Source organism: Neopsephotus bourkii, unplaced genomic scaffold (genome assembly GCF_033783945.1).
Source record: "Neopsephotus bourkii isolate Nb327-2 ecotype Australia unplaced genomic scaffold, CSIRO-AGI_Nbou_v1 NB_1632, whole genome shotgun sequence".
NCBI lineage: Eukaryota > Metazoa > Chordata > Aves > Psittaciformes > Psittacidae > Neopsephotus > Neopsephotus bourkii.
In genome coordinates, this window is record NW_026902107.1 from 417501 (window position 1) to 429432 (window position 11932).

At 42.0% G+C, this 11932-nt stretch overlaps 1 protein-coding gene across 13 annotated transcripts in view; it reads left to right on the forward strand.

Annotated features, from left to right (window-relative positions):
• The window catches only part of SRRM1 (serine and arginine repetitive matrix 1), a 16641-nt gene extending 7436 nt beyond the window's left edge, over nucleotides 1-9205 (forward strand). For 6 of the 13 annotated variants that reach the window (XM_061373566.1, XM_061373577.1, XM_061373579.1 and 3 more), the window contains 11 exons: nucleotides 467-586; nucleotides 2074-2345; nucleotides 2488-2568; nucleotides 2903-2989; nucleotides 3644-3788; nucleotides 4047-4088; nucleotides 5657-5761; nucleotides 6115-6576; nucleotides 7446-7632; nucleotides 7847-8041; nucleotides 8241-9205. In XM_061373566.1, the coding sequence (XP_061229550.1) occupies nucleotides 467-586; nucleotides 2074-2345; nucleotides 2488-2568; nucleotides 2903-2989; nucleotides 3644-3788; nucleotides 4047-4088; nucleotides 5657-5761; nucleotides 6115-6576; nucleotides 7446-7632; nucleotides 7847-8041; nucleotides 8241-8345 (1801 nt within the window). In that variant the 3' untranslated portion in view covers nucleotides 8346-9205. The remainder of the gene's footprint in view (nucleotides 1-466; nucleotides 587-2073; nucleotides 2346-2487; nucleotides 2569-2902; nucleotides 2990-3643; nucleotides 3789-4046; nucleotides 4089-5656; nucleotides 5762-6114; nucleotides 6577-7445; nucleotides 7633-7846; nucleotides 8042-8240) is intronic. The other 7 variants (XM_061373571.1, XM_061373567.1, XM_061373570.1 and 4 more) reach the window with 7 other exon arrangements.
• Nucleotides 9206-11932: the final 2727 nt, after the last annotated feature.

The following is an 11932-nucleotide window of genomic DNA, read 5'->3' on the forward strand; positions in this document are numbered from 1 at the left end:
GTAAATAGTGATGTTCTTAGAGGAGTTGAGCTACGGATGTTTTAGGCCAAATGAGGAAAATGCTTTCAGTGGATAAATGTGTTTGGGAGTTGTTTTCTTCTTGCCGGTTCATTAGAAGATGCTCACAGTGACTAACGCTGAGTGGAGAGGAATGGGGTGCTTACTACTGAGTATGGCACTTGTTAGATGGTGAGACTTGTGTAGCATTTTTAGGAGATAGGTTTGGTGCTGAAGGTGTAATTACTTGAATTTTCTTCTTTTTTTTTTTTTATTTTACTATTTAGTAGAGAGGTGTTGGGAAACTTCAAGCACTGATTGTGTCTGAATATATGCATCACAGTCTAAATGCTACTTTAATGGGATGCACTTGGAGAAAAGCAACTTCCTGCTCAGTGCCCTGAGGATAAATATCCTCAAATCTGAAAATTAGATAGTTGCTTTTCATTTGAATTTCTGATTATGACAGGTCTTACTCCCCTAGAAGGCGACCAAGCCCAAGACGACGGCCATCTCCAAGGAGAAGGAGCCCTCCAAGGCGAATGCCTCCCCCTCCCAGGCACAGAAGAAGCAGATCCCCTGTGAGGCGGTAAGGTTCCCTTTCTTTGAGAGAGCTGAAAGTGTGACACCTTGAAAGCTGAAGGGGAACATTAGTTGTGAGGAATGAGTGCTCTCAAAGATCCCTTGTTTGTCTCGTACTGTCAGGCATATGATTTGAGTGATGTAAATCTGCACTGTCTTATTTCATAAGTGTATAGTGGGGAAACAAAAGTATCTGTGAAACAATTTCTTTTGAGTTGAAATAGTGATGAGAGTTCCACTTTTTTGAAAAAGGCCATTTTCAGAATAACTTTCAAATGGCTCTGGATAGCTTCAGTGTAGGTTGACATGACATCGCTTATGACACTTTTGCTTAAGTCTGAACGCTCTTCTTTTTTCCCTTTGCCTGGGGAAGAAATTAGGACAAATTGGATTTGCCTTGTTGGGAGTTTTTTAATTACGACTTCCATTTCTATCACATAAAACTACAATCAAAATTTAATTTTGACGTGAAATCTGTTTCCTCTTCATGTTCTTACAAAAATTCTCAAGGTCTGCTGTCTGGTGCTGGAGGTTACATTTATGACAGCATAAGCAATTGCTCTAGTAGCAAAGATCTGAGTTGCCTTACAGAGAAAACTTTATACTTCTGGCAGTGTCAAAACAGACATTTGTCTTCATAGGAAGAGACTAGATTCTTACCCTCTTCATAGGAAGAGAATTAACGTGATGCTTCCTGTGTACAGCAGTTGTTCTTTTTTCAGGAAGCAACAGTTCTTCCTTTTTCTGACAAGGTGATGACTATATTATATTTTTTTTCCTTGAGTTTATAAATATGTTCATTTCACACAAATGGGAAAACTGTGGAAAGCATCAAACATGTATTTTGCAAGATGTACAAGAGCTCCCTTTCAGCAAATGTTTATCTCACTCAAGGTAGGGTTTCTTTTTTCCAGGTTCTCAGGAATTCTGCAGCCAAAGGTGGATTCTGCAGGTACACAATTGCAACAGAACTTGCCACAAATTTTGCCGCAGAATTCTAGAGGCCCTACCTTTTTAAAATTACAAAGTAAAGATGACAGACTAAACCACCAGGATGGAGAGATGGGTCTGAGTTATTAAGTTGTCTGAAATTTGTACCTCTTGGTAAAAAACTTTTTTAGTGTACTTGCACACTAAACTCTCTTAAAAGAGATCTGTTGTGAAGATCATTCAGTCACATGTGCTAACATGGAGAATTCTCTTAACCATTCAAAAGTCAGAGAGCCCAAACAAAACTAATTGCCTCCAGGACAAAAGCTTAGTTGTAGTCTGTAGATTGACAGAAAGCAAACAAAGGGAACACTAACAATTAACTGTGAAAGATTGGTTGATATTTTTTCTTCCACAAACCAAGTGTTGAAGGCTGTCCATGTTTCAGAAGTGCTGTTGTATGTGGTTCTATATATGTGCTTGCAAACAAATGTAACTTTGTGCTCACGCTCAAACATTTCTTAAGCTGGCTAGTCAGAATCTAATGTTCTCTTTGATTTACAGGAGACGACGGTCATCAGCATCCTTATCTGGCAGTAGCTCTTCCTCCTCCTCTTCACGTTCCCGATCACCACCAAAGAAACTACCTAAAAGGACTGCATCCAGTCCCCCTCGTAAAACACGTAGGTTCTCTCCTTCCGCAAGCCCTCCTCGGAGGAGGCACAGACCATCCCCACCAGCAAGTCCACCTCCAAAACCACGTAGGTCTCCAACACCCCAGCAGTCAAATCGTGCAAGGAAAAGCCGAGGTTCCGTTTCACCCAGCAGAGCATCAGGTGATGAAATAAAACTTGTATCCCAGCAGTTCTGTCATTGTGCTTTTGTTTTTTCAATGATGGTGTGTGCAGTTTGTCTGACAGAAAAGCATGCAGGAGTGTTAAGGGCTGGAACTGAGTTATTTTTGTCTTTGTCTTTTAGCACTCAAACGTAAGAGTACTGAAAAACGAGAGTCTCCTTCGCCAGCACCAAAAGCAAGGAAAACAGAACTGTCAGAATCTGGTACGGCTCTTACTTTTCCATGCTGGTTTTGGGTGGGGCAAACAAGGTGTTTGTCAAATAAAGGCAGTGTTAAAGTGCTGAACCCTCTTGGAGCACTGACATAGAAAGAAAGAGTTTTCAGACATAAAGGTGATCACTCAGATGTTTATATCCAAGCTTTCTTGGGAAAAAAAAGCTCAGCTGAAGTGTCTTCGAGCCTCAATGTTATCTTGAGACTGGGGGAGGCGGAAGGAGATTGCTTGATGATCTGCTTTAGCATGACTTTGCTTCTGTGTGAATAAGGCAAATTTGTGTATTTGGTGTAAATATTCTGTCCATGCATGTACCTTTTCAGAAGAAGACAAAGGAGGTAAAATGGCAGCAGCGGACTCTGTTCAACAGAGGCGTCAGTACAGAAGGCAGAACCAACAGTCTTCATCTGGTACGGATGGTAGAGATTTCCTAAAACTGCATTTGTTTTAGTTTACTGGTGCGGGAAGTAGTTAGCAGTTAGGTTCAAATACTTACTAAAATTGTGCACTGCAGTTTTGTTGCAAAACTTAATTACAGATTTATCACCTGTAATGAAGTCACTTCAACTGCTGCTCAAGAGAAATAAAGTATAACTTCTACAAGTTAGGATATCTCTCTTGTTAATGGGTTTTGATAAAGTTATATTTTTAAACTCTTGGTGACATACACCAGTATTGTTTGCTGTGGATTACCTAACCTGTTGTTGCAATAGGTTATTTCCTAATATTTTGACCTCTTTTGTACTTGAGATCAGTAAATTAACCTGGGCTTGGTATGGGGTTTTGTTTGCTAATGTTTTTATAAGTAATTGCAGTTCATCTTTTAAATTACCTGGCTAGTCAAATTTTATGTGGCCAGTTAGGTTGCTGGAAATGTTTTTCCTCAGCTCTGATGGATATATTTATGACTTGAAATAACATTTTTAGTTGCACTGCTTTTAAATAGAGACTTCTTACTTTGTGGGAGAGGAGGTTAGTCGTTTAAACTGCAGTATAACCCTAACAGCAGCTGTGTTAATAGTGTGAGAATCATTTTCCAGAGAGTGATTCTTCTACATTCATAGATTCTGGTTCTTCGTCTTCATCTGAAGAGGAAAGACCTAAAAGATCGAATGTGAAGAATGGGGAAGTTGGTAGGCGCCGACGCCATTCCCATTCACGCAGTCCATCACCGTCTCCACGCAGGCGACCGAAGGAATCCTCCCCTCGGTAATTCTCTCTTAAGTTGAGCATAACCAAGGTCTTCTAACTGTTCAGTTAATGCTGCTGTTTCTGCTGTGCAACTGTCAACAAAATACACAGCAGAATTAAGTTGTGTCAAGTGTGCCCAACCTTGTTTCAAGGTTGCATTTTTGTTATGCTTGTTTGGTAAGAATTACTGTAAACTTCATTTGAATGTGTTCATTCTTGCCTCAAATATGTGGCAGATAGATTTGTTCTGTTTTGTTTTTCCTCCACTGCTATCAGGATGCAGATGGAAAAGAGGTGGCAGTCACCAGTGATGAAAAGGTTGGTTAGAAATGAATCTGTTAAATAGGATTTGCATATGGAATATCATTGAGATAAGCTCTCATTTTGTCATAGATAAGTAGTTGCCATCCTTTGTCCTTTGGACTTGCACACTCGTAGTAAGGTGAGGGAAATTCGGGGTGACTCCTTAACATGTTGAGGAACACGTGCTCTGTCTCCTCATTTCTCACTGTGTTAATTCACATAAGCTGTAACAGCTAGTAGCACTAATGTTATTAGCATCTACTGATGCCTGAAAATAGCTGAGTGCTTGTACTCTTCAGGAGGTTTCTTACTCCATTTGCACAGGGTTGTAAGGTGAGTGGGTGGGTGAGCATCACCTTGTGTTCTTGTTGCCACTGGTGTTCTGGCTAACACCATTCTGTACATTTGCAACAAATTATTTAAGATCTTTGTCTCCTGGGTCACAGATAATTTTCAAAACTCTAATTCCTCAATTCATTACATGCTTGGAACTACTAATGGTGGTAGACTAGTAGTGAACACCTACTTTATTTTTGCTTGTGTAGAAAGTATTGTTAACACTTCTATTTGTGAAATAGTTTGCTCACAGAATACAGGGAGGTGCAGGAAGCTGGGTGCTCAATGGGTTTATTAATCCGATACAGTGACCCTTGCGAGCAATCTCATGAAGACCTAGCTAGAATATAGTCACAGCATGCATGATAGATGAGATTAAGGATGAATACTACAAATGCAAACCATTCTATTTATGGATCTTGTAAAACAATTCTAAGTAAAACACTGGAATTCAAAGATCTTAATTTGTTCTGCAGCATACTAAATTCACCTAGTGCCTCCTGTGTGAATGCACATTTAATTAGGGCTACCATGACATTACAAAGGTGGTGGGTCTTCAGATCATAGAAGTTGGTTTTTGGAGCAAACTCTTATCTGTAAAAAAGTGTTAACTCATTGCCCTGGAGAACAACCACCAGTGTATTTAAAAATCAAATAGTTTATACAGCTGAGCTGCTTTGTGTTTTCGTTACTCTTGTTTTGTGCTTTATCCAGTCATTTTGTCTTCATTGCTATTTTGAAAAAGGAATGTTTTACTTTACAAAATACCAATATTTCTTTCATTTGAAAGTCCAGGAAAGTATATTTGATGAAAATTTCTCCTCTCTGAAGTCAGCTGTAAACCTTGCAAGAGCCTTGTTTTATGCATAATCCAGATAGCTGCAGTTTAGCAACAACTCTGATTTTTTTCCCTCTATTTCAATAAGTAATTTTGGATCTCAGAGCCATAGATACAGGCTGTGTCAAGAGTACAGTTTCACACTGTCTAATCTGGTCCAACGTCAAGACTGCTGCTGAGGGCAGTTCTGTGCTGCTGGATGCAGCTGGGCATTCCAGGTTCCTCCCTGGGGTGCGATCTAGCAGTCACATCACTGCGTTACAACAAAGAGGTGGTTTTGATTTTTTCCATCCGTAGTTCTAATAGAATCTCATGTTGAAGTGCATGCACAGGATCATTTGTACAGTGAAAGCAGAACAGAAATAAATCTCATGTTGAACATCACTGAGCCATCCTTTTCTCTCTGCAGCAGGAGGAGGAGAAGCCCTTCACCCCCGCCAGCACGGCGGCGACGCACCCCTTCCCCTGCCCCTCCACCCCGGCGCCGGCGCTCCCCTTCGCTGCCTCGTCGAAGGTAATGTACTGCATTGTATCACAAAGTGGGGGCTTCTGCTTTTTTGACTGCCAGCTAGGACATGGAAATAGAAATGCCACCATGGAAACTGAAATGCCAGGATACCAGTTCCCTGATTCCCAGCTTAATGAGGGGAGTGTAGTTTTGCTGGTGAGACTGGATGTGGTAGATGTGTGGCCTGGTTATCATTTGATTGCTGTAGCAGATACTGAATAACACCCATTCAGGTGATTTTGAAAGTTTGGTGTTAAATGAAGTTTTAAAGAATTTTTAGAGTTCTTTTTCCCTGTAAGGCACTTGTAACCAACTCATATGCCCATATGGCACCTGAACATCTGTGCTTTTTTCCATAGGTCTCCATCACCACCCCCACGCAGACGTTCACCTTCTCCACGGAGATACTCTCCACCAATACAGAGACGATATTCTCCTTCACCACCACCGAAGAGAAGAACAGCCTCTCCTCCTCCCCCACCTAAACGAAGGGCATCCCCTTCTCCACAGTCCAAACGCAGAGTTTCCCATTCACCACCACCAAAACAGAGGTGCTCACCAACTGCTAAAAGGCGTTCGCCTTCGCAATCTTCCAAGCACCGGAAGGGATCTCCTCCCAGTAGATCCAATCGGGAAACACGTTCTCCTCCACAAAACAAAAGGCATTCACCTTCACCACGGCCTAGAGCTTCTCATACCTCTGCAAGCCCACCACCACCGCGAAGGGGAGCTTCAGCTTCACCCCAGAGAAGACAGTCTCCATCTCCAAGCACTAGACCCATCAGGAGGGTTTCAAGAACGCCAGAACCTAAGAAGACAAAGTAAAAGAATCTATCTTTGGTGGTGGTGGTTTTGTGAGGGTTTTTTTTTTCTTTGGTTGGTTGGGTTTAGTGCACTGGGACTAGCAAAGAATTGTGATAAAAAGGTTCTCATGTCTTTAGGTTGCTCGAGCACTGGTGGCTCTGTTGGGTTCCACAACTATAATGCTGATTTTTCAGAAGTTTATTAGGTTGGAAACATCTGCTAAAATAAAGTGCAGCACAGGGGGAGCATTGAAGAGACTTTATGCAGAGTGAGAGGGGTCTTTTCATAGCACAGCAAAGCACTGGGACTGAGCAGGGGGAACGAAGTTTGAGAGTTTCATAGGTAGCTTTGTTCACAGAAAAATGAGCTGTCTCTGAAGTCAGTAACGCTTCTCATTAGCTCAAAAACCATTTCAGAAGTGGTCATCCAAGATAAACTGCTGAAATTCTACATGTTTTTAGTTTGGTGTGTTGCTGTTCTTACAAGCAGGCAGTCAGAAGTGCTACTGGCCTCTTAATTTGTTCAGAATGACAACATAGCTGCATGTAGTATCTTGCACTCTTTCTCCATTGGATGAAAAAGTAGTGTTGCTTTTCTCTTGACTTAGTGGGGCTATAAATTAGTCATATGAAAAGAAAGGGAGCAATCATTTGTAATAGTACTGTTTGACAAGCTCTCAAGTTGCAATAACCTTTTATACTATGGATCCATGGTGGTATTAGATTGTTCTGTCCTTTGGAACACATGCTAGCAAAGGAACTAATCTTATATTGAAGTGGCAGCTTAACCACCTTATAATCACATACGTTCATTTCACATTTTCATTACTCTTTATTTTCTTGGTTTGCCTCTTAACATCTCTAATTGTGGCTCTTGTGTTTTGAAGGGCTCCAACGCCAAGTCCACGATCTGCAAGACGGGTGTCTTCATCACGGTCTGCATCAGGATCACCTGAGCCAGCACCCAAAAAACATCAAGGACCTCCATCTCCCACTCAGTCTCGTTCTCCTTCTGCAAACTGGTCACCTGAAAAAAAGGCTAAAAGCCCAACTCAGAGCCCATCACCTGCAAGGGTACTTGTTTGTTAATAATAGCAATGTTGTTTTGGGTTATGTGACAAGTTATTTTCATAAGACTTAGCTGCTGAACACCTGAGGTTATTCATGGGGTGGGGGAAATAATCCTTGGAATAATTTAATAATTTAGAACTTCTTAAAAAGACTTTGTAACATGCATTTTTCAAAGCTGAGGACTGAGTTGTAATACCTGTTGAATTGTTTGTTACAGAATTCAGATCAAGACGGGGGTGGGAAAAAGAAGAAGAAAAAGAAGGATAAGAAGCATAAAAAGGATAAAAAGCACAAGAAACACAAAAAACATAAGAAGGAAAAGGCTGCAGTGGCTGCAGCAGCTGCTGCTGTGGCTGCAGCAGATACCACCTCAGCACAGGACGACCAGGAAGCTGAGACAGAACCCAAAAAGGTAGGAATTTGGTACCTTGTTAAGAGTCCAGTATAAGAGATAGATGGGGGTGGATGCACCATGCTCTTCATGTCCTAAACTTGCTTCAGAAATGGAGCTTGGTGTCTCTTGGTGTTAGGGGATGATTTGCAACATGGGGTGGGGGGCTGCAGCCTGGGTCGGCTCTCGGTGTGTGAAGAAATGCTTTCTCTGTTTGAAGGAAACAGAAAGCGAACCAGAAGACAACCTTGATGATCTAGAAAAACACCTGCGAGAGAAGGCACTGAGGTCGATGAGGAAGGCGCAAGTGTCCCCACCATCCTAGGCCGAATCCTTTGATATAATGTACATTTTATTTGGTTTGTACTCAGAATTCAATTTCAAATTGCTAAATGTGTTTGAGCTTTAGAATATAACATTTGTTGTAATAATTGCTAGGTTGAGGTTCACCATGTACAAAGGGCATGGATTTACATTACAAGAGGTTTCCACAGTGTACTAGTGACATTCTTTCATTGGCAGTCAACATAATTTCATTTAGAGTGAGACTTTTTAGAAGCAGTAGGATTTTGTTTCGAAGGTTTTAAACATGACCATCGGTTCCCTTAGTTTCTTTGAAATTCAACAAAGCCTTTAGTGAGGGTCTCATTTGACTTCTTTTGTATCCACTTATGTTATGCTACTAACCTCTGTGGTTTGTAAGCTTGCCCAGAAGTAAAACCACTGCAGAATTACCAAGAAAGTACTGATCTTTTAATGCTCTCTACTGTTGCCTGTGTAGTCTCCATGAAAACGTATCAGGAGTAGCAACATAGAATGGTACATAAATGAAAGCATGTTGTTTACCAGGACACTGTGGGTTTATACTGATGTTGATTTGGAACACTGGAATTTCATTTGTATTTTTATGTTCTTTTTTTAAAGGGCAGTTTCCATTATCAGCAGTCCCAGAAAAAATTCCTTCAGTTCCATGAATTTTGTTTGTGAGCTGTCATTGCCCCACTCATAAATCTTGTCTCGTTACGGTTCTTCTCAATGGTATAAGCAACTTTCAGAGTGCTCTTTGAAAGGTTGAGGAACCCAAACTTTGGATATTGTCATGTTTTCACTGTTTTTTGTTTTTGTTTTTTTAACTAAAGCTATATAAAGCTTGTGGATTAAACAAAATAAATTTCTAAATTTAAACAGATGTTGGCTATTTTTATATGAACATTTACATTTGCTAATCAGCTTTCTTTTGTACAGGGTTAATGAATACACAGATACGAAAAAGTATTTGATCCAATATGCTGGCTTCTGAAAAACTGGGGCTTTTGGTTTTTAACTGCCCTGGGGCAGCAGCAACAGCCCTTGGTTAATTCAGCGATGTTCCCGTTGTCTCTGCACCTGGTCAGCTCTGTGAGGATGGATAAGCTTAAAGCAAACAAACAGAACATTTGCTGGTTGGAACAAGTGAAATGTTTCAAGGTCTTGCACAGAATTCATGGCAGGTTTGAGTAATGTAGCTGAGGAGCTTTAGTCCTGTCCACACTGGTCTGAGTCCTGGTGCCTCGCTGCCTTCCCATAACCATATCTGAAACTCACTGGATTGCTACTGTTGGATTCTTTTAAAGTTTCAAGCTCTGTTTCTGAAATCCAGTCAATTCTGAAGTCTGAGGTTCCTCTGGAAGGAGGAATGGAACATGCTCTTGGAAATTTCTGTCCTGCATCTGAAGTAGACATGATACGCACAGTGAAGTGTAGATATTTGATTAGTCTTTTTACTTGACAGCATGTAGGGGTTTAAAAATACAACAGGTTTATGTAGATACTGGATGGAAGGGGAGATCTTTAAAGTAGTTTCCTTCTGCACTTCCTTATATGCTGAATTCTTTGTTTCTTAGCATAAGTATACATTGTATGCTAAAGTGCTTGTAAACTTAGTTCAACACTTGAATGTTGAGTATCAGCTGTTATTAAATGTGTATAATAAATTCCAAGAACTTTCTGGACAAACACATTTTTAAAAGTACATCTGAGTGGATTTGCTGGTTATGAAACAACACAACCTGAACACCGGGTTGTGCTGATCCCTTTGCCTCTGTCCTTGTTTGCCCATGGTGTTCCTTGGTAGCACAGGTGATTCTGGAATTCAGACTGGCATCCGGTGGGTGTGCAGCCCTCCCAGGGAGCTGATGCTGAGTCTTGGTGTCATCTCGGTTTTGTGAGCTCTGTGCCTTCTAGCCTTGGACTAACAGAAGTTCCTTAAACACATTCAGTACCTGATTCTGCACTGCTGCTTGTGCCTGTTTTCCTTTCCTGCTCCAGGACTTCTGTTGCGCAAGGACTCTGCTGCTGATGTGGGCAGATGAAGGGAGCTCAGCCCAGCCCCAGACCAATATTTGTACTGGTAGGTGCTCTTTCCTCTATTTTATTACATCTACCCATAAAGAATAGTTCAGGTTTAAAAAGAGGAATTAAATACACTCTTCAAAGAGTGTAGCTTGTAAATGGTGTTCCTCCTCAGCCATTCATTCAAACATTAACATTGCATCCAGATACCAGCTGAGTGATCATCAGCTTTCTCTTGTGAGCTGTTGCACCATTCCTTGCTGCCCCACTGTTGTGTAGACATCTCAGCAATACGAAGTGTCTCTGCTGGGATAACAGTGCTCGGTGTTGGTGTCTGTGCTGTGACGCCTGGTCCTGGTGAACTGTTGAATTTCTGACCTGCTCCTCTAATCAAGATCCTGCCATCCAAACCTGTCTCATCTGTTCACTCCATCCACTTGGCTATCCTCCCTGCTTCTCAGGCCTTGTACTTGTGGTGCTGTAGTTCAGGGAGTAGCCATGTAGGAGGCCTCGTGCAACGCAGCAGAACCTCTGGTGCCTGATCTCACTTGCTCCCTTATTCCGAAGCTGCTAATGCCATGTGTTTGCTTGTTAATCAAGGCTGCCTTCCTGAAGTGACAGATCCACAGCTTAGATAAGGTTCTTGCTGGAATAACTGTATCTAACTACACCAAAAAAAATAAATTGAGGTTTAATTGGGCTGTGTGACTTGGGTGACAGAGTCCACAGGAGTGAACGTAAGGATGGAGTGAGTCACTGCAGGGCGATAGCTGGAGTTCACAACAAAGACAGATGTATTTGTTGTGTCAACAGGTGGGACAATAGGTGTGTGCTGGGGTTGGAGGTTTATAGAGACTCAGGGTTGGATTATTAATTTTTTCCACTTGTGTGACTCTGGAAATGTGCCTGGGGAGTGAGTTCTGTGCTGACCAGCTCCTGAGCTGCACTGCTGCAGCTCCACGCTCTCAAAGTACTTCATGAAACATGCTCAGGACAGGGGCTGTTCTGCTGGTTCAGAATGTGTGGTGTTCCCTGAAGGCTGATGCAGTATGAGGGATGAACACCAGCACTGAGGCAGTTCTGTGCTCAGAGCCACAGCTGTAAAGCTTCACCCACTAAAGCCAGTCCTTGCTGAGCCCCACCTCACCTTACGCAAGCTTATCCCCGCTGAGGCCTGGTGAGTGCAGGCTCTGACGGGGGCATGTTCACTTGGAGGAGCAGCTTGAACATCACGTGTGCTTTTGCCCTCTTGACTTCATTCCTCAAACATCAAACCTGCAAATACGTGGGTTTCGGTGTAAAAGGTGCTGTTGGAGCAGCAGCTTTCGCCTGCACTTGAATAGTACCTTGATGAAGTTTCAGCTTGACTGTGGTGTGTGTTAACTAGTGATTTAGTACAGGATCATCTGCTCATCACACCTTGAGTTGTCTGCTTAAGCTGTCTTGTATGTGTCCAGTGAAGCAGTTGCAGCCCCAGCAGCACTCGGGAGCCTGTAATTATAGTAGGAGACCTTGGTGGGTGAGGGAGAGGTCCTGTGCTCAAAGTTACCTTCCCAGCTTTCTCCACTTGGCTGAACATTG